At 41.1% G+C, this 26,023-nt stretch overlaps 1 protein-coding gene and 1 pseudogene across 2 annotated transcripts; both read right to left on the minus strand.

The window, feature by feature from the left end:
• Positions 1 to 2,218: 2,218 nt before the first annotated feature.
• On the minus strand, positions 2,219 to 13,003 carry prmt2 (protein arginine methyltransferase 2). Of its 2 annotated transcripts, none has more exons than XM_020462192.2 (9): positions 12,658 to 13,003; positions 8,343 to 8,567; positions 7,932 to 8,093; positions 7,500 to 7,664; positions 6,861 to 7,036; positions 5,987 to 6,116; positions 5,192 to 5,328; positions 4,930 to 5,101; positions 2,219 to 2,901 (listed from the first exon to the last, which is right to left on the minus strand). In XM_020462192.2, the coding sequence occupies exons 1-9, from the start codon at positions 12,769 to 12,771 to the stop codon at positions 2,869 to 2,871; spliced, it is 1,314 nt and encodes a 437-aa protein (XP_020317781.1). In that variant the 5' UTR covers positions 12,772 to 13,003; the 3' UTR covers positions 2,219 to 2,868. The 2 variants fall into 2 exon arrangements, with proteins under 2 accessions (XP_020317781.1, XP_020317780.2); XM_020462191.2 differs by having other exon boundaries at positions 5,192 to 5,325; positions 12,658 to 12,969.
• Positions 13,004 to 16,698: 3,695 nt separating this feature from the next.
• LOC109886609 (UDP-glucuronosyltransferase-like) lies at positions 16,699 to 25,612 on the minus strand (annotated as a pseudogene).
• Positions 25,613 to 26,023: the final 411 nt, after the last annotated feature.

Consider the following 26,023-nt stretch of genomic DNA (forward strand, 5'->3'; position numbering starts at 1 on the left):
TATTTACTAATGATTCTGTATCCTGGGGCAGGTGCCTTTGGATAGAAGTTATTGAGACTATACAGTATAAAGGTACCCCGATCCGGTTGTTATGGGGGCTCCCAAATTAAGTAAGGCCTGGCCATTTTGTTTGTTTTTACCCTACGTTTTACCACACACGCCAGCACCCACACATAACCCACCTGTTATTAATATTTATTAGTGGTGTTAATACCGTGTTTGATTTATTGTGTATGTGTCTTTTTATTTAGATTTTAGTGGGTTTAAGAATGCACCTTAAAGGGCACAGAAATGACATTTTCTGAAGTATCGATTGTCCAAGTTTTGGTTGCACACGTAAATTCTCTTGATAACCCAATGTAAACCTGGTACACAAAATATTTGGAATGTCTTTGAATAATGAGTCTGAGGTACAGGAAAAGAAAAGGGAAAGCAACACTCACTTAATGGGTTTGAATGACCTCAGACCTCTGTTCTGACTTTCTGGTGAGCCCTGATCACCCTCACTAGAAAGGCTAGAGATATTGGGTGAGATTTAAATGTAATATGTAAACACTGATAATTAGGAAGAAGTTTATAATTTATCAGTAGTCATATTGTGATTTGGACCACAAGAAAGAAAGAGAGCGCTGCCCCTGAATGAGGGAAACCTGTCGCTCGTCTATTTTACTATTACCTTATGGTATCCAACTATTTCCTTTTGGAGTCATCAAGAGTTGTAATTCTAATTTATGGTGTTATTCCAATTCATAGATTTTTTATTTAACGTGTACTGTTGTGTTTTTGGGATGCATGAATCCCGATGTGAGTCATGTGTCCAAAGGGGGAATTACCAGTCCCCTGAGGCCCTTTGGTAAATATGCAAATTGATTTTGTTCACATGCCTGCCTGTAAAAGTGAAAAATATATTTGAGGGATTTTTGGAAATGGATTTCAATTTTTCCCCCGGGTCAAACACTTTCTTACAAATAGCTAGTAATGTCTGTACTACAGAATGTATCAGATCGTTGGATTTGTGGATTGTTACCAGATAGTGCTAAGACTATGCCACGTGAACCAGGCAATCTTATAGACAGAGAGCTCGGTTGAGTAAAGGATAAGGTGTTTTATATGAAGAAGATTTTTGTTTTTATCTTGCTTCAATACAAATCTCACTAGGTTGGATCTGATGGATGGTCTGGATTTCCCCCTATGGATTAGCCCTCTAACTCTCTGACCCTGTAACTCTGCGGTGAGATCGCCAAGATGATAGGGGAGTATAAGCCAATTTGCAAAAATGGTTTCAACTGTGTGTTGTTATTCTTTTTGACATTTATCTTAAACATTTGTATTAAGAATTTTGGTAGAAGTAATAATTTGTCATACAGTGAATAGTTTGTCTGGATTTCCTTAATCAGAAATGCCCTAAACTAAACAGAGATTTGTCTGTCCTCTCTCGAGGTAATTGCGAAGGTGACAACCGATGGTATCTACAGTAGATGCATAGAAGGGATCATTTGTCTGAGAACATTGTGAGCCTCACTCCTTCTAACCGGCTGAAGTGATGGTGACAATGGTGTTCAATATGGTCCTTCATCACTTCTACCTGAAACTTGAGTCCGAGCCAGCAACCAACCTGTGCACAGCATCCAATCGAAGCTATCAACTGCCTTTTATCTCATGTCTTTTCTCTCAGGAGTGCAACATGGGTCCACGTGGAGTGAGCATGGAGAGAGGTCCCATCCAAACTTCTCTCATGCTGCTGTTGTACTGGTCCAAAAATGGACAAGACACAATGGTCGGTAAAGGATGGTGGTAGCTCAGGTGAGAGATTCATCTGCTAGGTTTAAATCAGAATTATTCCCCAGATATTGAAAACATTATCAAGGGCCATCCACTTTGAACATTTGCCATTGGGAGGACAAACACTATCCGAGGAAGAAAATGAAGAAATGCAGTAAGAATGAGTGCCGGGAAGGAGGGGGGTGGTCAACTGTGCCTGTAATTAAATGAGGCTTGTCCAAAATGGTTTATTTCAGGTATCAGGTTGATTGTGAAGGTCTGCACACTGCAAAATGTATTATAATTTAGACAAAAAATCCATTGAACATGCCACTCGTGACAAAAGCTCCAGCTGAAATGTCATTGACAGAATCCATAAATTAAATTGTGTAATGAAGTATGTGTGTAACTGTTTAGATTGTACATCCCAGAATGAAGGGTTTGAAAGGATGAAGTATCTGGTTATGTGTTGATTTCACTTAATTTAATAGAAGTATAGAACCTTTTGATATAAGCTATAATCTAATGCTTACCTTAAAATGTAAGGCTAATTTGTATATAAGAGGAGAGAATGTGAAGGAAATGTTTGTTTGTGCTTTTCTAATAACCTATTCGACTGGGTTCATACAAGTGACTGATTGATCCGTATCAGTATAAGCAATTTGTCAGAATGCCCAGAACATTGTTTTGAGAAGCGAAAAGGATATCAGTTTCAAGGTCTCAGCTTGGAGAGAAGAAGCCTCGTGAGGTATTGGTCGGTCACATGCATGAACCAAACGTCAATGATGAATTCAAATATTTAATCATGTAAACCATGCAAATATAACTTGTCTGCAAAAGCAGTATATAAGAGAACTAACAGGACTTCTCTGACAGAGCTCCTGACAGACGTGTACTACTTGGTGCATTATGTTTGTTGGAACCTTTCCAGCTTGCTGATAATAAAGTATGATCATTTAAGTTTGACTTGGAGTCCCTGGTGGTAATTTCCACAACACTCCTTATGGAATTATCATGTTTGGCTTGACAATGACAATGGAGTAGGCAAAGCCACAAACAGATCTGGGACTAGGCTGCTATATCCTTCAATGACAGCCTATGATGTCATCATCTCCACATAGGGAAACTCTTTGTCTGGACCTACAGGGAGAACAGAGCAACAGGTGAGGTGACAAGTCTATAACTTCTTAGATTTCTAGATCTACAAAAACACAGTAGAATCCCTCATTACATTCATGTCATTATATTCATGTCAGAAGACTGAGAAAGGATACTTAGTAATGAAGTTACTGTACACACTGCAGGGGGAATCTTTACTTCCACTTACAGTACCAGTCAAAAGTTTGGACATTCAAGGGTTTTTCTTTATTTTGTACTGTTTTCTAGATTGTAGAATAATAGTGAAGACATCAACACTATGAAATAACACATACGGAACCATGTAGTAACCAAAAAAGTGTTAAACAAGTCAAAATATATTTTATATTTGAGTTTCTTCAAAGTAGTCAACCTTTGCCTTTGACAGCTTTGCACACTTTTGGCAATCTCTCAACCAGCTTCATGAGGTAGTCACATGGGATGCATTTCAATTAACAGGTGTGCCTTGTTAAAAGGTCATTTGTAGAATTTATTTCCTTAATGCATTTGAGGCAATCAGTTGGGTTTTGACATGGTAGGGGTGGTATAAAGAAGATAGCCCTATTTGGTAAAAGACCCAAGTCCATATTATGGCAAGAATAGGTCAAATAAGCAAAGAGAAACGACAGTCCATCATTACTTTAAGACATGAAGGTCAGTCAATCTGGAAAATGTAAAGGACTTTGAGTTTCTTCAAGTGCAGTCACAAAAACCATCAAGCACTATGATGAAACAGGCTCTCATGAGGACTGCTACAGTAAAGGAAGACCCAGAGTTACCTCTGCTGCAGAGGATACGTTTGTTAGAGTTAACTGCACCTCAGATTGCAGCCCAAAGAAATGCTTCACAGAATTCAAGTAACAGACACATCTCAACATCAACTATTCAGAGACTGTGTGAATCAGGCCTTCATGGTCGATTTTCTGCAAAGAAACCACTACTAAAGGACACCAATAATAAGAAGAGACGTGCTTGGGCCAAGAAACACGAGCAATGGACATTAGACTGGTGGAAATCTGTCCTTTGATCTGATGAGTGTACATTTGAGATTGTTGGTTCCAACCACAGTGTCTTTGAGACGCAGAGTGGACGGAACGGATGACCTCCGCATGTGTGGTTCCCACTGTGAAGCATGGAGGAGGAGGTGTGATGGTGTGGGGGTGACACTATCAGTGTTTTATTTTGAATTCAAGGCACACTTAACCCGCATGGCTACCACAGCAAAACGCCATCTCATCTGTGGGATTAGTGGGACTATCATTTGTTTTTTCAACAGCACAATGACCCAACACACCTCAAGGCAGTGTAAGGGCTATTTGACCAAGAAGGAGAGTGATGGAGTGCTGCATCAGATGACCTGGCCTCCACAACCACCGACCTCAACCCAATTGAGATGGTTTGGGATGCGTTGGACCGCAGAGCGAAGGAAAAGCAGCCAACAAGTGCTCATCAAATTTGGGAACTCCTTCAAGAAGGTTGGAAAAGCATTCCAGGTAAAGCTGGTTGAGAGAATGGCAAGAGTGTGCGAAGCTGTTATCAAGGAAAAGGGTGGCTACTTTGAAGAATCTCAAATGTATTTTGATTTGTTCAACACTTTTTTGGTTACTACATGATTCCATATGTGTTATTTCATAGTTTTGATGTCTCACTATTATTATAAAATTGAGAAAATAGTAAAAAATAAAGAAAAAAACCCTTGAATGAGTAGATGTGTCCAAACTTTTGACTGGTACTGTAAGTTGAATTTTCACTTAGTCATGCATTACTGTCAATGGGAAACTAAGTGAAAAGTTGAGGTAAACAAACAGGCCCCATGGTTTAACAACACCCCCCACTCTACCCAATTTTCCAGTTACTCACTAATATGTATAAAAGGGGTAAACCTGCAAATAAGTGGTAAATAAGGGGCTGTTTGAAAGGGGGTCATTCTTTACAGGTAACATACCACATCTTCTGTCTGAAATGGGTATAAGTGAACATTTGAGGTAAGTGGGAATTACGATTCACCCCTAAAAGATAGAGGATACTTGCCATGCAGTTTCCTGTTTCCTCTGTGCTGCTGATTCTCCATTGGATGGTAACAGTCATGTGACGTCTCCAGACGGGGTTCCGGTGTAGAAGGATGATTCCAGACACCGTCTCTCCACCGAGCAGCGAGATCGGCCCGTCCAGCATGAACAGAGTCTGCTTCCAGTGGGTTGGCCTGATGGAGGGTAGAGGGAGGAGCTGATATCGCATTGGCTGTACTGATTGTGAAAGCTGCTAGGGCCCAATGTCTACCTCCCCTACTTACTCAGAGTAGGGCCCAGTGTCTAACTCCAATGTGGTTTTGTCTCTCTCCAGGCTCTGGAACTGAACTCTGAACCAGGACGTGAACCCGTGGAACGTCCCGGCCTTTTCCACGATGAAGGTAAACTGGCCCCTCAGCTTCTAGACAGGGAACTCGTTGACTTACATGTATGTGTGTGTGAATTACATGTTATTATATTGTTTTACACCATGGCATTGTTGAATACTCCTTTCTGATTGGCTTGAAGGGCATTCTAGAGTGCGTTATTTTCCTATAGCACACAGTATATTTGCACGGTAGAATTCAATGGCTATAGTTCATTTTTACATGTTTTTGTTTGAGCTGCTTTTGACAGAAAAAGTCTAATTGAAAACAGTATTGGTATTGTTGAATTCTATTTTCATAACAGCAAGCTAGGGCTGATGGTTTGGTTAGCTAAACTAGCAAGTCTGTTTGTTTGGTTACAACGGCAACTACTGTAGCTATCTAGTAAACTTGCTAGCTACTTCAGTGGATGTTGAACACATTATCCTGTCAACTTAACACATTTCTAGTGGCAAATGTATTAAATTATAGCCATGGTATAAAAAGGATAATCAACTCGGGGCTCCATACGTTCTCTGGAAAATAATGCAACTCAGTGGAAGTTCAGTTCCACTCTGCTAGTGCGTCGTGGAACACACCTTCCACTTCGTTCATTATTTTCCAGAGAATGCTTAGCCCCTTGTTGATTATCCCTTACATTTACACTCTGTATATAATCCAGTACCAGATCTGTGAGAACCAGACGTACTGTACCTCCAGATCTGTAACATGCAGCGTGAGCATGTCCAGAGTGATGACATCACAGGGGGTGGCCAGGCAGTCTTCAGGCTGGAGGAGGTGGCTGAACCTGGGCCTGGAGAAGAACTCTGACTGGGCCAGGGATCTGGAGGGCGGCGGCAGTCACATTAACTAGCCACTCAATATTGTTCAATGACAGACTTACCCGATTGGTTTGGTTGTTTAATTTGCACTGTAAAGACTGGAGCATAGCTGACACAGCAATTTTAAGTTTGTTGTTTGACTTTACCATAGATGTTACGCTTACCACTTCACACCAAACTACACCCTCGCCACCGAGAGACAGCTTGCCAGAAACAGATTAAGCCTAGTCCTGGACTAAAAAGCAAGTGCTTCTTAGTTCAGGATTTGTATAGGCTTCATCTATATCTGGGAAACTGCCCCCAAAAGTATGTAGTTAAAACTTACTGTCCATAGTGTTGTCCCTACTGTAGTTGCATCACTGTGACATCACACCTGACAGACAGTCTCACTACTGAAACCCTCCACATTGGAAATAAACAAACAGTTACATACACTCCTGGTTTACACTTGACAAACACCTCAGGACAACTCATGTCATTTAAAATAAATGACAAAACAGGCAAAAGCATAATGAAAAACAAACTAAGAATACTTATATAACAACTACAGCTCCATTAACTGATCACATCAGGGATTACATTTAGAGAACTCAAATGGACATGGTCAGTCAGACCCATAGAAATAGAATCATCATAATACAATAATAATGAAATAGAATCACCATGGTCAGAGGCTCCAGGTCTGTTCTAGTGATTCTATTTCTATGGTGTGACCACTGGGGCTTAACCTCAGCTTTGGATCTTACTGGAGGGCAGTGAAGTCCAGTCCGTAGGGCTGCTCCCAGAAGCCCATCCTCTCTGTGTAGTAGTCCAGGGCCTGACAGGGGACCAGGCAGAGAGAGGCCCCAGAGGGCCACATCATCCCCCCCTCTCTCAGCCAGCGGTCCCGCGCCTGCAACACTGACTCTACCATGAACTCAAACTAGAGGAAAAGAGAGACAGTTGTTATTTAAACACCTGAGGCAGAACAGGGTCATATACACTGTGATTCATAATCACATATTCAGGAAGCAAATGGGCCAAAACAGTGAGGGACTACCTGAATTTATCCAAAAAGAAATGCTTGTTTTCATTTTCCATTGCAAAATGCTTTGCTATGGTGGAGATCAGGAGATGAGAAGCAAGAAGGTTCTTAATCACAGAAGTCTTTATGAAACAATGGTGTTAGTGGATTCAGAGGTTAAAACAACAACACAGGGTAGACTAGTGGTTAGAGCGTTGGGCTAGTAACCGGAAGGTTGCACGTTCAAATCCCCTGAACAGGCAGTTAACCCACTGTTCCTGGGCCATCATTGAAAATAAGAATTTGTTCTTAACTGACTTGCCCGGTTTAAATAAAGGTCAAATAAAAATAAATAAAGTCCTAGCAGCATACAGTTCCCTACCAGCAGACAGTTGCCCATCCACTCTGAGATCAGGATGTCTACTGTGCCTGGTAGCTCCAGCTCCTCAGCCCGACCCTGGAAGACTGTCACAACCTCCTCACAGCCGTTCTGCCTCACCAGGGTCTCAGTGTGTTCTGCTATGGAGCTGGCCTCCACTGCATACACCTACAGAACAACACAGGACTTAACACACTTACAGGACAGAACAGGAGTTACTTACAGCACAAATGCATGGTGTTTGAATGTACATTGTTCACTAGATGGAGATATAGGCATTGTAATATAAAGGCTCAAAATAAAAGTTGACTGCTATCTGGCACTAAACATTAATTTAATAAAATATCTTAGACTTTTATCTGCGATATGAATGTTATATGAATTGTTACTGATTATAATTATATATATATATATATATTATCTTGATATCCTTACAGCTTTGGGCTGGGCCAGGCGGGCACAGAAGAGGCTGATGACTCCGGTGCCACAGCCCAGGTCCATAACCACCTTGCCCCTTAGGGGGGCGCTGTTGGTCAGAATCACCTGGCGGTACGTCTCTGTCCTCGCTCGGTCACTCAGCATCTCCAGTTGAAGCCTCTGGGTCAGCAGAAACACAGACAACAATATTAACACATGTTGCATAGGTCACCTCCCAAATGACACCCGTTTCCCTATATAGTGCACTAGGGAACATAGGGAATAGGGTGCCATTTGGGACACACCTGGGCCCTGGTCAAAAGTAGTCAAATATATATTTAAAAGAATGCCATTTGGGATGCAAATAATAGCACTGTGTAGAAATGTATGTATTGTCAATTAGGAAGAGAGAGAGACAAGAAGCCAAACCAGTGTTCCATAGCTGCCAAAGTACTCTTCATCCTGCCAGGGGTCCTCTGAGGTTTCCTTTGAGGTGTCCTCCTCCACACCTTGTTTTAGGTAACTGTCCTCCACATCTTGTTGTTTCAGGTAACTAGATGGAACGTAGCCACAGAGGCCTCCTAACTCCGCCCACCACCAGTCAGCTGATGTCTTGGTGTGGACCAGTAACCTGTCTCCAGCTCTGAAACTCAGCTGTGGTCAGAGAGTGTTAGCGTTAAGGTCAGATGGGGTCAGAGATAGACATACACACATAGACAAACAGCTGGGGAAAGAGACAGACATACACATACTGTAGACATACAGCTGGGGTAAGAGACAGACATACATACAGACAAACAGCTGGGGTCGGAGACAGACATACAGTATAGGTGTCAGGGACAGACATAGACAAACAGTATAGACATACACTACCGTTCAAAAGTTTGGGGTCACTTAGAAATGTCCTTGTTTTTGAATGAAAAGCACATTTTTTGTCCATTAAAATAACATAAAATTGATCAGAAATACAGTGTAGACAATGATAATGTTGTAAATGACAATTGTAGCTGGAAATGGCTGATTTTTAAAAATTGAATATCTACATAGGCATACAGAAGCCCATTATCAGCAACAATCAGCAACCTGGGCCTCCCACTCCTCTTTCTATTCTGGTTAGGGCCAGTTTGTGCTGTTCTGTGAAGGGAGTAGTCTCAGAACAAGAATAGACTGAAGAGTTACAGAAGGAATTCTTTGTTTCTGGCCATTTTTAGCCTGTAATCTAACCTACAAATTCTGATGCTCTAGATACTCAACTAGTCTAAAGAAGGCCAATTGTATTGCTTCTTTAATCAGAACAACAGTTTTCAGCTGTGCTAACATAATTGCAAAAGGGTTTTCTATGATAAACTTGGATTAGCTAACACAATGTGCCATTGGAACACAGGAGTAGTTGCTGATAATGGGCCTCTGTACACCTATGTAGATATTCCATAAAGAAATCTGCAGTTTCTAGCTACTATAGTAATTTACAACATTAACAATGTCTACACTGTATTTGTGATCAATTTGATGTCTTTGTAATTGTAATTTGTAATGGACAAAAAAAAATTGCTTTTCTTCAAAAACAAGGACATTTCTAAGTGACCCCAAACTTTTGAATGATAGTGTGCATATAGTTGTAAGAAAAAGTATGTGAACCCTTTGGAATTACCTGGATTTCTGGATATATTGGTCATAAAATTTGATATGATTTTCAACTAAATCACAACAGACAAACACAGTCTGCTTAAACTAATAACACGCAAATGATTGTATTTTTCTTGTCTATATTGAAGACATCATTTAAACATTCACAGTGTAGGTTGGAAAAAGTATGTGAACCCCTAGACTAATGACTTCTCCAAAAGCTAATTGGAGTCAGGAGTCAGCTAACCTGGAGTCCAATCAATGAGACGAGATTGGAGATGTTGGTTAGAGCTGCCCTGCCCTATAAAAACACTCACAAAATTTTAGTTTGCTATTCACAAGAAGCATTTTCTGTTGTGAACCATGCCTCAAACAAAATAAATCTCAGAAGACCTAAGTTTAAGAATTGTTGGCTTGCATAAAGCTGGAAAGAGTTAAAAGTATCTCTAAAAGTCAGTCCATGTTAAGACAAATTGTCTATAAATGGAGAAAGTTCAGCACTGTTGCTACTCTCCCTAGGAGTGGCTGTCCTGAAAAGATGACTGCAAGAGCACAGTGCAGAATGCTCAATGAGGTTAAGAAGAATCCAGGAGTGTCAGCTAAAGACTAACAGAAATCTCTGGAACATGCAAACATCTCTGTTGACGAGTCTAAGATACATAAAACACTAAACAAGAATGGTGTTCATGGCAGGACACTACGGAAGAAACCACTGCTGTCCCAAAAAAAACATTGCTGCACGTTTGAAGTTAACAAAAGAGCACCTGGATATTCCACAGTGGTACTGGCAAAATAGCCTGGGGACAGATTAAACTAAAGTTGAGTTGTTTGGAAGAAACACACAACACTATGTGTAGAAAAAAGGCACAGCACACCAACATGATAACCTCATCCCAACTGTAAACTAAGTTGGAGGGAGCATCATGGTTTGGGGTTGCTTTGCTACCTCAGGGCCTGGACAGCATGCTATCATTGACAGATAAATGAATTCCTATGTTTATCAAGACATTTTGCAGGAGAATGTTAGGCTATCTGTCCGCCAATTGAAGCTCAACAAAAGTTGGGTGATGCAACAGGACAACGACCCAAAACACAGAAGTAAATCAACAAAATAATGGCTTCAACAGAAGAAAATACACCATCCTGGGGTAGCCTAGTCAGAGTCCTGACCTCAACCCGATTGAGATGCTGTGGCATGACCTCAAGAGACCTGTTCACACCAGTCATCCCAAGAATATTGTTGAACTGAAACAGTTTTGTATAGAGGAATGGTCAAAAATTCCTCCTGACCGTTGTGCAGGTCTGATCTGCAACTACAGAAATCATTTGGTCGAGGTGATTGCTGCCAAAGGAGGGTGAACCAGTTATTAAATCCAAGGGTTCACATACTTTTCCCACCCTGCACTGTGAATGTTTACATGCGTTCAATAAAAACATGAAAACATATAATTGTTTGTGTGTTATTAGTTCAAGCAGACTGTTTGTCCATTGTTGTGACCTAGATGAAGATCAGATCAAATTGTGTGACTAATTTATGCAGAAATCCAGGTAATTCCAAAGGGTTCACAAACTTTTTCTTGCCACTGTACATACTGTTGTTGGATTCGGGGGAAACTTTGAAAATTGTTATAAGCATAGTATATAAAGGAGTGGAAGATACTTTTTTTGTCAGAGGTTAATGGTTCTCTGCGGAAAGAAAGATGGCTTTGGAATGTGTTGGGTGGATGGGAGGAGGTCACAGGATTGCTATAAGGGAAGCGGATAGACATCTGTGGATTAGGCGAAGGAGGGGTTGAGGTCAGATCCCCTGAAGGGAGAAATTATGGTTTATTATCCGATTACCAACTTCCTGTCGAACCATAAGATGTAAGGATTGGAGAGAAGGAGGAGTGCCTAAAGTGGAGTATATACTTGTAGTGGTGGAAACATGTCTTTGTCTGAATTAAAGCTGTATAGACCCTTTGGGAAGAACTAAACTTGGTTAAGATTCTCTAGTATACATGAGTTATTTACTCTGAAAAATGAGAACTTAACACTGTATACACATATAGATAAACATACAGTATAGACGTACATAAAATGTCTGAGGGGACTTCTCAGGCATTCTAGTGTATTTAGTATGGTCATTTAAAGCCACACCATTAAAGAGTGGACCATCTACAAAATGTTAAAACGGAGCAATGGAGCAAATGCATCCCAATTATACTGAACAAAAATATAAACGCAACAATTTCAAAGATTTTACTGAGTTACAGTTCATAAAAGGAAATTAGTTGATTTAAATAAATTCATTAGGCCCTAATCTATGGATTTCAAATGCTTGTGCAGGGCCACAGCCATGGGAGGGCATAGGCCCACCCACTGGGTAGCCAATCAGAATGAGTTAGTCAGCAATAAAAGGGCTATATTACAGACAGAAATACTCCTCAGCTTCATCAGCTGTCAGGGTGGCTGGTCTCAGACGAGTCGGGTGTAGAGGTCTGTGGCTGGTGTGGTCACAAGTAGTCTGCAGTTGTGAGGCCGGTTGGACGTACTGCCAAATTCTCTAAAACAACGTTGGAGGCAGCTTATGGTAGAGAAATGAACATTCGATTCTCTGGTAACAGCTTTGGTGGACATTCCTGCAGTCAGCATGCTAATTGCACGCTCCCTAAAAACTTGAGAAATCTGTGGTATTGTGTTGTGTGACAAAACTGCCCATTTTAGTGTGGCCTTTTACTACCCTCATCAAAATGTACAACTGTGGAATAATCATGCTGTTTAATCAGATTCTTGATAAACCACACGTCAAGTGGATGGATTATTTTGGCAAAAGACAAATGCTCACTAACATTTTTGTGCAAATGGAACATTTCTGGGATCTTTTATTTCAGCTCATGAAACATGGGACCAACACTTTACATGTTGCGTTTATATTTTTCTTCAGTATACATTGTCACATGCCTACTTGATTTCTATGATACATCTAGTTCTCACGGAATGACTTTACACAAGAGCAAGATCTTTTTTTTTGTTTCTTACTTTTTTTTATTTTCTACGGGATGTGTCTTAAAGTGAACTATTCTACACACGACTTTATAAAATCGATAATAAAGTTTATCTCCAGACAGTCACCCACCTGGTCGCTGCCGCAGCTCGTGAAATCAGACAGTCCTATAAACTCCTCTGGTGGATTGGTGTAATCTTCATCCTCCTGATGCATCCTGATCGAATCATCAACTTTCTTAAACATCAAAACTTCAGGCTGGAGGTTGTGTCCACAAACTTCTAATAACTTAGCTATAGTCAGTCATTAATTTAATTTGCTAGTCTCGGGCAGAGATATACTGGTATTGCGATCTAAAGGTAATAAAAAGTAGCACGATATTTCATATTTTTATGTTAATTTAGTGTAGCCTAGAGCCAGCTGTGTTTATTTCCGGTTCCAGGATTTCATGTCTACGTATGTGTCGGTTGGAAACATGGGAGGGACCTACCTGAATTTGTCCAATTGAAACTTCCGTGGCCTCTCTTCCTATACACCGCACACTGACGTCAAGTACAGATGCGTGCGACTCTTGTCAGTAACAGCCATCGACACCTGCGCAAATTCGACATAGCCCAGATTTACCTTTTTATTACTTCTGAACGAAACATTTTTGGGGTGGGGTGGGTTCTCATACGCTTACAATGATGTTTTGATTTTTGCTTGAACAGTCGCTAATATTATGTCTGGTTGTGATCTTTGCAAAATAACTATTTTGGATGCAGCAGTTGTTAGCTAGAATGCTAACGTTCATTGATAAATAGCCATTTTACTGGTTATAAGTTCAAGAGTTTTTAAGTAAAATAAATCAAGTTGATTTGCGATGATGACAAACATTATATGAAGTAAAAAATAAATATTATATAAAAAAGGAAATTAATACCAGCCTTAAATTAAATTAGAATCCAATGTGGACGAGTAGTTTGCTGATGTCAAAGTTGTGAACAGAGTGCCCCATGGTGGCGGTGGGGTTATGGAATGGGCAGGCACAACGAACACATTTGCATTGAGATACTGTGGCGAGATCCTGAGGCCCTTTGTCATGCCATTCATCCGGTGCCATCAGCTCATGTTTCAGCATGATAATGCACGGCCCCATGTCGCAAGGATCTGTACACTAAAAATATCCAAGTTCTTCCATGGCCTGCATACTCACCAGATGGCACCTATTGAGCATGTTTGGGATGCTATGGATCAACGTGTATGACAGCGTGTTCCAGTTCCCGTCAATATCCAGCAACTTCATTAAGCCATTGAACAGTGGAACATTACAGTCCACAATCAAAAAAAGCCTGATCAACTCTGCGAAGGAAATGTGTCACGCTGCATGAGGCAAATGGTGGTCACAACAAATACTGACGGGTTTTCCTCATCAATGCGGCATAATGACGAAGGAAAAACAGTTTAGACATTGACAAATTTATAAAAAATAAACTGAATCACATTTACATAAGTATTCAGACCCTTTACTCAGTACTTTGTTGAAGCACCTTTGGCAGCAATTACAGTCTAATTGGTTATGACGCTACAAGCTTGGGGAGTTTCTCCCATTCTTCTCTGCAGATCCTCTCAAGCCCTGTCGGGGTTGGATGGGGAGCGTCGCTGCACAGCTATTTTCAGGAATCTCCAGAGATGTTAGATTGGGTTCAAGTCCGGGCTCTGGCTGTGCCACTCAAGGACATTCAGAGACTTGTCCCAAAGCCACTCCTGCGTTGTCTTGGCTGTGTGCTTAGGGTCATTGTCCAGTTGGAAGGTGAACCTTCATTCCAGTCAAAGGCCCTGACCGCTCTGTTACAGGTTTTCATCAAGGATCTCTGTACTTTTCTCCATTCAGCTTTGCCTCAATCCTGACTAGTCTTCCAGTCCCTGCTGCTGAAAAACATCCCCACAGCATGATGCTGCCACCACCATACTTCACAGTAGGGATGGTGCCAGGTTTCCTCCAGACATGACGCTTAGCATTCAGGCCAAAGAGTTCAATCTTGGTTTTATCAGACCAGAGAATATTGTTTCTCATGGTCTGAGAGTCTTTAGGTGCCTGTTATGTACGCCTCTAGGAAGAGGGAACGCAACACCCTGCTACAACTCAATTCCCCGTGGAGTGAAAGGTATGGAGGACTGTAGGTGCGAGTAAGGATGACAAAGGCAGAGAATGTTACCATTTACAGGGAATATATTCCGTCACACGGTAATGTTGGGGGAAAGGGGTTGAAAGGAACCAAATCAAAGAAAATAAATGTCAAAGCCCCCTCTCCTACCTTACCTACCTACCCACCCACCCACAACTTACCTAACTAGCACCACCTGGCACTCTAACCAAAATACAGGGGGTGTTCTGCCCAGGTCTTCCCTAGTGTGCATAGACAGAGTATATACTACAGGTATATGTATGCCCGCAGGCCTCTTGCCTAAGCACTCCCAAGGTGCCTTCCCCTTCCCTCTGGGAACAAAAACTATTTCAATAATCAAAACACTGCGTCCTATTTACACACAGAACATACTAATAAGCTCTCTCATATATATATATATCTGACATACCAATCAGCTCTCTCAACAACCAACACAGGACACACATCATCACCTGATGAACAGAATACTGGCTTAAAAACTTCAGAAGGAGTTGGTAATTGAAGACAGCTGTTTCTGACGAGAGGGAGGGGTCAGCTCTAATCAGCTGCTTAAAGGAATCCAGGAAGCCATCCTGAAACACACACATACAAATACACAAACCACAAAAGAAACTGGGGAACGTAACAGTGGCTTTTGGCAAACTCCAAGCGGCTATAGTGTACCTTTTACTGAGTGGCTTCAGTCTGGCCACTCTACCATAAAGGCCTGAGTGCTGCAGAGGTGGTTGTCCTTCTGGAAGGTTCTCCCATCTCAACAGAGGAACTCTAGAGCTCTGTCTGAGGGACCATCGGATTCTTGGTCACCTCCCTGACCAAGGCCCTTCTCCCTCGATTGCTCAGTTTGGCCGGGCTGCAGGCTCTAGGAAGAGACTTGGTGGTTCCAAACTTATTCCATTTAAGAATGATGGAGGCCACTGTGTTTTTTTTCCTTTCTTTGGACTGCCAACCTAGGGTGTTAACACCGCCACTAAGTCCTGTCAATTTTCTATAAGGAGGTGTGTACTTCCGGGTATGAACAAAACAAAAATGCTAAAATTGAATAAAAGTGGTTATTTGTTTTCCGTTATTCCATGTTCAATTTTGATACAATAAAGGCAACTTTCAAATTCAGAATCTAAAAATGTTATGGTTTTTCTTACTCTAATTTTTTTAACTTAAATCTTAATAACCTAACAGCCCCTGCCCATTTCTTTCCCTCTAACTGCAATGAAATGAGACAAAGATGCAACTTTGTATTACAATTTATTTGTAGATTTTCACAATGTTTTTTTCAATTGAAACATTACCAACAATGAAAAAGTACTGTACAACAAAAACATGAATTACTGAAATGAAAGCTAGACAGTCAGGGAGCATCGGAAATTCCAAAAACGATGGATAAAGGACTACATTTAGCAAATTTTGACGGTGAGGAAATATAAGAAAAAGTCAGTGTTGCTCTCTGGACCTTGATGAAGACCGAATGAGGCCCAGGCAAAATGACACACCTGCCATAGCTTTTTACTGTCAAAATGCCTTTTAAAAAGATAAAGAGAAATTCTCTCTTGCCACTATATTGTCACGGATCCCTCCGGAACATTCATTACGGACACCTGTCCCCTATTCCCACTGATTAGTACTTGTATAAGTGTGCCCTTTGGTTTCTATTGGGCTGTTGATTATTGTTCCCGTGTCCACTGGTGGTGTGAGTACCTAATCGTTGGTGCAGCTGTTATGCTGCGTGCTATATATATTGTCTATTATGGGTATCGTCCTGTGTTGTTCAACAAGGTTTACCCTCTCTCTTTTGTTTGGGTTCAGCCCAGTGTTTTTGTATACGTGTTTGTTTTGGGTGTATTTAAAACCCCTATTGTGTATTCCTGCACCTGTCTCCAAAATCCTTTATACCAACATGACATCTATTGGTTGTGTTACCAGGATCCTAAATTGTAAAACAAGAAAGTTGTACACTCATATCTCCAAACAACTGATTAAGTAAACCTAATAACCAACATTTTGGCAAGTCTGACTCTGCGACTTGATTTATTTTTATACAGTTTAATCTTTGTTGGTTTGCACTTCTACAAAACAATGTGGGTGTGCGTCAGCTCATGCTTTTTACTAAACAGGATCTTGAATTGGCATCACACATGCTAGACAGGCCAACAGTTTTGAAGTCACACTCCTCCAACAGCACAGTGGCTGACTGTGGAATAAATAGGAGGCTGCTGAGGGGAGGACGGCTCATAATAATGGCTGTAATGGAACAAATGAAATGGCATCAAACAAATGGAAACTACGTGTTTGATGTATTCGATACCATTCCACTCATTCCAATCCAGCCATTACCAGCAGTTAAGGTGCAACCAACCTCCTGTGGTGGAATGAGACTGTCTTGCTGGTGGCAGGCATCAGGCCTAATTGACAACAGATACATGAAGTTACTCTGACATTATCCTGAGATATCAAACAAACATAAAAATGTTATACACAGGGCCTAGAGTGGGCAGTATAGTTACTCTGGACTCTAGGGCCTGATGACTTGGGCTGGGATTCAATCTGTAGCACATTGTAGCACGCTTGATATTTTAAGGTACTTTCTGATTGAGCCAACATCTGCAGCGTTTACTGTGAATGTGATCTCAGCAAACACAGGAACATTGCCTTTAAAAGACACATTATTGTCGACAGCGCTCTACAACGAGCCTTTGATTGAATCCCGGCCTAGGCCACAGGAAGAACATTCACTCCTTCTTCTTCTTCATAGTCTTCTTCGTACCACAACACTTGCGGAAGCAGACTTTGCAGCATTTAACGGTGACCATGACAACAATGAGAACTATAGTGAGTAGCAGAGTGAACACGTCCAGACTGTGGTACTGGATCCAGTTGAGGTCGTGAGCGGCGGGTCTTAGGTGTTCCGCTCCACCGTGGCGCATAACAAACTCCGCCCAGAACACAGCCAGGTCCAGGGGCTCGATGGAACGGTCCTTATGTACCGCTGACAGCTTCAGCATCTTCTCCTTGTAACTGGGGCAGAAGGACAGATGCAACAGGGTTTCCAATCTCCTCATAGACTGGGGCTGAATTCTGAGGAACTCAGACGTTTATTTAAATCATGCATTGTTGACAATATATTTGCACTGAAACTCAATATGTAGATCTCAAGTTAGGATTTGGTCCCTGTACTGTTTGCACTACTATATTTTTATCCTAATTGTCCTGTTAATTTGAGCTTGTGTCCTACAACTTGTCTACACCTCAGCAATTTCTAACTATTTTTACCAGAAAGGTGAAATTTTTACCTATCTTGGAGAATGCAGCATTACTAGTTATTGTTGGTCCTCTCATGATAAAAATGACTTTAGAGGATTATGTAGATTCCATTTTAGATTACATGTAGTTACATTTAAGAGGTTAATACTTTATTTTCAGTGTATAACATGTCCTTGTAACATTATGCTGAACAAAAATGTAAACGCAACATGTAAAATGTTGTTCAGAGAAATGTTCCATATGCACAAAAATCTTATTTGCCTCAAATTTTGTGCAGTTGTCACACAACACAATGCCTCACATGTCTTAAGTTTTGAGGGAGCGTGCAATTGGCATGCTGACTGTAGGAATGTCCACCAGAGCTGTTGCAAGCTAATTGAATGTTCAATTCTCTACCATAAACCACCTCCAATGTCATTTTAGAGAATTTGGCAGTACTTCCAACCGGCCTCACAACCGTAGACCATGTGTATGGCGTTGTGTGGGGGAATGGTTTGCTGATGTCAATGTTGTGAACAGAGTGCCCCATGGTGGTGGTGGGGTTATGCTATGGGCAGGCATAAGCTATAGACAACAAACACAATTGCATTTTATTGATTGGCAATTAGAATGTACAAAAATACGGTGACGTGATCCTGAGGCCCATTGTGAGGCCCATTTATTTTCTAAAGGTATCTGTGACCAACAGATGCATGTCTGTATACCCAGTCATGTGAAATCCATAGATTAGGGCCTAATTCATTTATTTCCATTGACTGATTTCCTCATATGAACTGTAACTCTGTAAAATCGTAGAAATTGTTGCGTTTATATTTTTGTTCAGTATACTTCCTTGTATTACGTTAACATGATGTCTGACCTCTTGTCGTTGAGGGCCTCCACCAGTTTGTCTGAGGTGATATCGAACAAATTGAGCACCTCCCCGACACCCCTCACCGCCATGCGATGTACGTTGTCACTCTGGTCACGAACAACGGCAGTATCACCATGGGAACACTGTTACAGATCGTAGATACCGTGGGTTCCTCCGTGGGTGATGAAGGCCTTGACCTTGGGGTGGCCTAGAACATGGAACATAGAACATTCACCACGAAGAAGATGTATTGGCAACAACAGTAGCATGTGTTTACTGAGAAGAGTACCCCTCTGTAACTTCTGTAACCCAGGTGGTTTTCATCATAACTATATCATTGTAACATTATCTCTGATGATGAGAAGAAACCAACCCAGCAGATCATTCTGAGGAAGCCACTTCATCAATCTGACGTTGTCTGGAGCGTTCTCAGGCACCACTCCTGTGTACCTCCACACCACCTGAAAACAGAGAACAGTTTACTTAGTTTATCAAGTCATATAGAATCATAAGACAATTAGAATATGCAAATGTCATTGAAACTCCATATAATTACAGCATTCCTCAGAGTTAAGTACAATGGGGGACAAAGGACTTGTTCTTAGTCTAGATTAGATTAATGGTGGATTGGAGATTAGGACTATATGCAGCGTTGGGTAGGTCATTTTCTAAATGTAATCCGTTAGTTACTAGTTACCTGTCCAAAATAGTCATCAGTAACGTAACTTTTAGATTACCCAAACTCAGTAACGTAATCTAATTACTTTCAGATTACTTTCCTCTTAAAAAGGCATTAGAAGAAGACAAATGAATATTACCAATTGAATGACATCTATTGCAGGATAAATCCGTGTTAGAGTTTACATAGCTGGCCATAAATGGATGTTGCATTTTACATTACGGGTTGGTTATGTAGGCTTCTTCTAACCCATTGCTTTCTACTATAGATAATTATACAATCAGGCTGTATTGATTTTGTTTTATTAGGATCTCCATTAGCTGACACCAATGGCTACAGCTAGTCTTACTGGGGTCTGACACATAACGAAAAATACAGTCAAAAGATTTTACAATTGACATACTGTACATGAACATGTAGTTTGCGTGTGTGTGCATCTATCAGTTACACATACATGTCAGTACACACAACAAGTAGGTCATATTGGGGAGAGGCCTTGTGACTGGAGGTGTTGCTTTATTTGTTTTTTGATATGGAAGGGAGTTCCCTGTAATCATGGCTCTGTATAATACTGTATGTCTTCTTGAATTTGTTCCCGACCTGGGGACTGGGAAGAGACCCCTGGTGGCATGTCTGGTGGGGTAAGTGTGTTTGTCAGTGTTGTATGTAAGTTGACTATGCAAACAATTTATTTCTTATAAAAACAAGAAGTGATGCATTCAGTTTCCTGAACTCTTAGCTAAGAGGGACTGGCATGCATATTATTGATATTAGCCCTCTGACGACAATGAAGAGCAAAATGTGCCACTCTGTTCTGGGCCAGCTGCAGCTTAATTAGGTCCTTTGCAGCACTTGACCAGACGACTGGACAATAATTAAGATAAGATAAAACTAGAGCCTGCAGGACTTGCTTTGTGTAGTGTGGTGTCAAGAAAGCAGAGCATCTCTTTATCACAGACAGACTTACAACCATTCAATATTTTTTGACCATGACAGTTTAGAATCTAAGGTAACACCAAGTAATTTAGTCTCCTCAACTTGTTCAACAGCCACACCATTCATTACCAGATTCAGCTGAGGTCTAGAACTTAAAGAATTATTTGTACCAAATACAATGGTCTTAGTTTTAGAGATGTTAAGGACAAGTGTAGTACTGGCCACCCATTCTAAAACTGACTGCAACTCTTTGTTCAGGGTTGCATTAATTTCCCTAGCTGTGGTTGCTGACACGTATAGGGTTGAATCATCAGTATACATGGACACACAGGCTGAAATCTAACAGTATAGCTCCCACAATCTTCTTCTTATGAATTTATTTCAACCAATCATCAGTCAATTGTGTTAGTGCAGTGCATGTTGAGAGCCTTTATCTGAAAGCATGCTGGAAGTCTGTTGTTAATTTGTTTATAGATGAATTGCATTGCATTTGTATGATTTTGGCTTCCCTCCAGGCCTGAGGACAAACACTTTCTTTACATTCAAATCCAGTCTGACCGATTTCCAGTCATTCCAATCAATTGAATACCTCTTGAACTTCAAGAATAGGATTTGGAAATCAGTGGTGGAAAAAGTACAAAATGTCCATACTTGAGTAAAAGTCAAGAAAACTTCAAAGATAATGGCTCAAGTAAAACTGAAAGTCACCCAGTAAAATACTACTTGAGTAAAAGTCTAAAACTATTGGTTTTAAATGTACTTAAGTATAAATCATTTAAAATTCCTTTATATTAAGCAAATCAGACAGCACAAATTGTTTATTTATTTACAGATTGCAAGGGACACATTACAACACGAAGACGTCATTTACAGCATTTATGTTTAGTGAGTCCGCCAGATCAGAGGCAGTAGGGATGACCAGGGATGTTCTCTTGATAAGTGTGTGAATTAGACCATTTTCCTGTCTTGCTAAGCATTCCAAATGTAACAAGTACTCTTGGGTGTCAGGGAAATTGTAAAGAGTGAAAAGTACATTATTTTCTTTAGGAATGTAATGAAGTAAAAGTAGTCAAAAATGTAAATAGTAAAGTACAGACACCCAAAAAACGACTTAAGTAGAACTTTCAAGTATTTTTTAAAAAGTACTTTACAGCAATGTTGGAACTATAGATTGGCCAAATTGTTTTACCTGAGCATAACCCAAAAATGAAGGACTTATTAACTCTGTTGTTTATGCTGCGCTCATGGAATGGCATTCTTGAACACTCCTCTTAGAGGATTCTAAAAGGGTTATTTGGCTGTCCCCATGGGAGAACCCTTTTGGTTCCAGGTAGAACCCTACGTGGAAAGGGTTCTACATTGAACCCTAAAGGGTTCTACCTGGACCCAAAAACGGTTATTCAAAGGGTTCTCCTAAGGGGATAGCTGAAGAACCCTTTTAGGGTCTAGATAGCATCTTTTTTTGTACGAGTTTACCGAAAAGTGCTTTATGTGAAGAATACATGCCATATGCTGCATTTACTATAGGCCTATTGTTTACATTGTTGTTGGTGACACATTGATATCTTGATAAGCTGTTTAAGTCTAGCAAAAGTGGACGAGTTTGAGCATCTGTTAGGCCTATGGACAGTTTTTTTTTTATCAGCACAAATGAGATTGAGCAACAAAAGCCCCACTCGTGGTCTTCTTAAATTAAACTTGTTTTTAACAATATGGAAGAAAATATCACTGAGGAGTTTAGAAAGGAAGAACTGCCTCAAATTCTTATTCCATAGGCTGGGATCTGTACTATGCAGCTGTTGCAAGATTTTCACTGTCTGTCCACAGGTCGCAAAAACAATGATAAGGCAGCTTAAAATAATTTAAAAGTAATCGTAGAAGTAATCATCTAGTTTTTCAAACGTTTCTGTAATATGATTACACTTTTTTGCGGCTGGTAACAGATTACAGATACACTGTACATGTAAAAGATTACAAAAAACATGTAACGGATTTCATGTAAATCATTAGTCCCCAACCCTGCCTATATGGTTAGCACGCATAGTACTGTGCTATTACAAACTAACATCTCAACTAAGCTAACATATGGAATTGTTTTAAGATGGTCATACTATTGATCATTTAGCTATTTGATTTTCAGGATCCCATTTGGTATTAAAAATATATATAAAAAAAAATATTTGATAAAATATTGAATTTGGCCTTTACTACTACAGCCCATAGAAACGCATTCATTCATAAATATCAAAAAGACAGTAAAAACATAAATCATAAGGAATAAGGTTTTAAAGTGTCTGTCCTATATCTAGGAGATGTAAGAAAGCTCAGGAAATATGTTGTCAGTTGTTGATTTCTACAGAAGACGTAGAGACTGTATACTTAAAGATTGTGTTGGTCAGAAATGGTTAACTGTGGGAAACATTATGTAATAGACAGACGATGGATGCATTCCAAATAATACCCTATTCCCTTTATAGTGAACTACTTTTGACCAGCTGTGGTCAAAAGTAGTGCAATATATGGAATAGGGTGCCATTTGGGCCAGCATCGAGGTATCTTTACCCTCTAAGGGATCTTGCTGAAGACATCAAAGAACTGCTTGGTTTTCTCCTCAGGCATCTGAGATCACAGAGCCCAGGGTGAAGACCAGGAAGCCATCCTCTCCTGACTCATCCACAAACTAATCCAGGTCCTGTTGAGGCACGGGGGAAGAGTTAGTTTACAAAAATATTTTACATTTACACTGAACAAAAATATAAACGCAAGATGCAACAATTTAAATGCTTTTATGAGGAAATCAGTCAACTGAAGAAAAAAGGGCTTTACAAAAGGGCTTTATTACAGACATAAATATTCCTAAATTTCATGCTGCCCGGGTGGCTGGTCTCAGACGATCCCACAAGTGAAGAAGCTGGATGTGGAGGTCCTGGACTGGCTTGGTTACACGTGGTCTGTGGTTGTGAGGCCAGTTGGATGTACTGCCAAATTCTCTAAAACGAGGTTGGAGGCGGCTTATGGTAGAGAAATGAACATTAATTTATCTGGAAACAGCTCTGGTGGACATTTCTGTGGCATTGTACTGTATGACAAAACTTTACACTTTGGAGTGGCCTTTTATTGTCCCAAGCACAATTACTTATTCCTTACCTTTTATTTCTTATTCTTGATTAGGGGCTTATAGGTAACCACTTCACTGTAAAATTTACACCTATTGTTTTCGGTGCATGTGATTAATAAAATTTGATTTGATTTTAAGGTGCACCTGTGTAATGATTATGCTGTTCAGTCAACTTCTAAGAAGTAAGAAAAACAACCACATATTACAGTTATTGCAAGTAGACCCTTCTCCGAAATATCTGCAGAACCACACACACGACGAACCAAACACACAATGAATTGTAGTCCTTCACTATGCATTGGAATTGTATGTACATACAGGCAAAAAACAAAGGGCAACTGCTGTGTGAAACCTCACCTCATGATGCTCATCAATATTTCACATTAAACAATATAAACAGACAAGGCATCAAATTATTTAACTCACATTAAAAACATGTATGTCTAAATTCCACACATCAGTATTAGAACAGTCTTTGGTCTGGTTAGCAAAACATTAACTGAAGGAGGGAGGGTGAAGTTGTGAAAGGATACCATGCCTTGATAACACACCCTGTATTCATAGAAGATAAAGGCATAATAAACCTAACAACAATCACAGCTAACCCCAACCCTTACCCCACAGAACAATCCCTGCAGAGTAGTTTATCTTCCTGTGGTTTGTCGGGTAGGAACTAGAAGGGCCCCTCAGTTCCTCTGTTAGATTATAGTCGCCACATTCCTGGAAGAAATAACATGTCTGTCCTAAATGGCACCCTATTACCCAAATAGTCAACTACTTTTGACCAGGGCCCAAAGGATTCTGGTCAAAAGTAGTTCACTATATAAGGAATAGGGTACCATTTGGGACATATCAATGCTGTTCCTGGCTCAGGTTTCACTAGCTGAACACAGTGTTTAGAAAAGAGAGAGAATGCAGGGTAGTACATAGAGGGACGCTCTCTCAAAGTGAATGTTGAGCAGAAACTCTATTTGAACGTTTTTTCTTTGTATTTTTGGGGGTGTGCGCGGTGGGGGTATAAATGCCACAGTAGTGTATCTATCCCTTGAGGTTTCTGGACCTGGTTCCATATAGGGTGCACAGCTACGCACAGTTGAAGTTGTTTGTTTTAAAACATACTCTTATGAGACTCACTGCTGGAAGTGGAGCTCTTTCACCACAGTTGATTCCTCCAATAATGACCATGTTGGGCATCCTGGGTTTGGGTTACTCAAAGGAGTAGTCATACCTCAGCAGCCAGATCGCCCCATGACCCAGCAGTTCCCTGTACGTTACGTCATGTCCTTATCTAGGTACCTACTGGTCAGCTCGTCAAAGCTGGCAAACATCACCGTACACAGGTAGCTCTCCAGACTGTACATGAGCATGTTCTTAACCCTCCCTAGGAAATCCATGTGGTCAGTGTTGCCTGAGTGGAAGCGTGGTACATAGGAGGGGGGAGTGGGGCACTGGGCAGCCTTCTCATCCAGCCCACAGGGGATCCCCCTCAAGAAGTACACCGCTGGGCTGTTGAAGGAGTCAGCGATGATTGATCCACAGGGTAGAAAGGGGTCAGTCAGCATCAACTGAAGTATTTCTCCTCTCAGTTGCTGCATCAGGGGCTCGTCATACAGCAGACCCTCACAGCCTTTCACCTGCATGGTGGTGAAGTGAACCAGGTGCTGCACGTTCACAAATATGTCCATTACATCCGGAGCCTTGAGGAATGCAGCGTCCTTCAGTTTGTTGACGTTCTCGTCCAGCTGTGCCTTGCTGTAGGGGACCCTGAAGGTCTCAGTCCTGTAGTAGTCAAAGCCCTGGATGAGGATGGATGTGTCAGGGACCAGCACAACCATCTCATGGCCTCTGGCCGCCACCTCCTTCACCAGCAGCTTCATGCTCAGCCAGTGGCTCCCGTCTACAGGCATCACCAGGACCTTGTCCCCCTGGACAGGCGCTGGACACAGGGCAAGGCAGCACAGCAGAATCAGCAGTCCCAGCCTAAGCCCCTGCATGATGCTGCCTCCATCCATTATGCTGTCACCACCATGCTTCACCGTAGGAATGGTGCCAGGTTTCCTCCAGAAGTGACACTTCTCTTATCAGACAAGAGAATCTTGTTTCTCGTGGTATGAGAGTCTTTAGGTGCCTTTTGGCAAACTCCAAGCGGGCTATAGTGTGCCTTTTACTAAGGAGTGGCTTCCGTCTGGCCACTCTACCATAAAGGCCTGATTTGGTGGAGTGCTGCAGAGGTGATTGTCCTTCTGGAAGTTTCTCCCATCTCAACAGAGGAACTCTAGAGATCTGTCAGAGTGTCCATCGGATTCATGATCACCTCCCTGACCAAGGCCCTTCTCCCCTGATTGCTCAGTTTGGCCGGGCGGCCAGCTCTAGGAAGGGTCTTGGTGGTTCCAAACTTCTTCCATTCAAGAATGATGGAGGCCACTGTGTTCTTGGGACCTTCAATGCTGCAGAAATGTTTTGATACCCTTCCCCAGATCTGTGCCTCG

This window comes from Oncorhynchus kisutch, linkage group LG26 (assembly GCF_002021735.2).
Source record: "Oncorhynchus kisutch isolate 150728-3 linkage group LG26, Okis_V2, whole genome shotgun sequence".
Taxonomy (NCBI): Eukaryota; Metazoa; Chordata; class Actinopteri; order Salmoniformes; family Salmonidae; genus Oncorhynchus; species Oncorhynchus kisutch.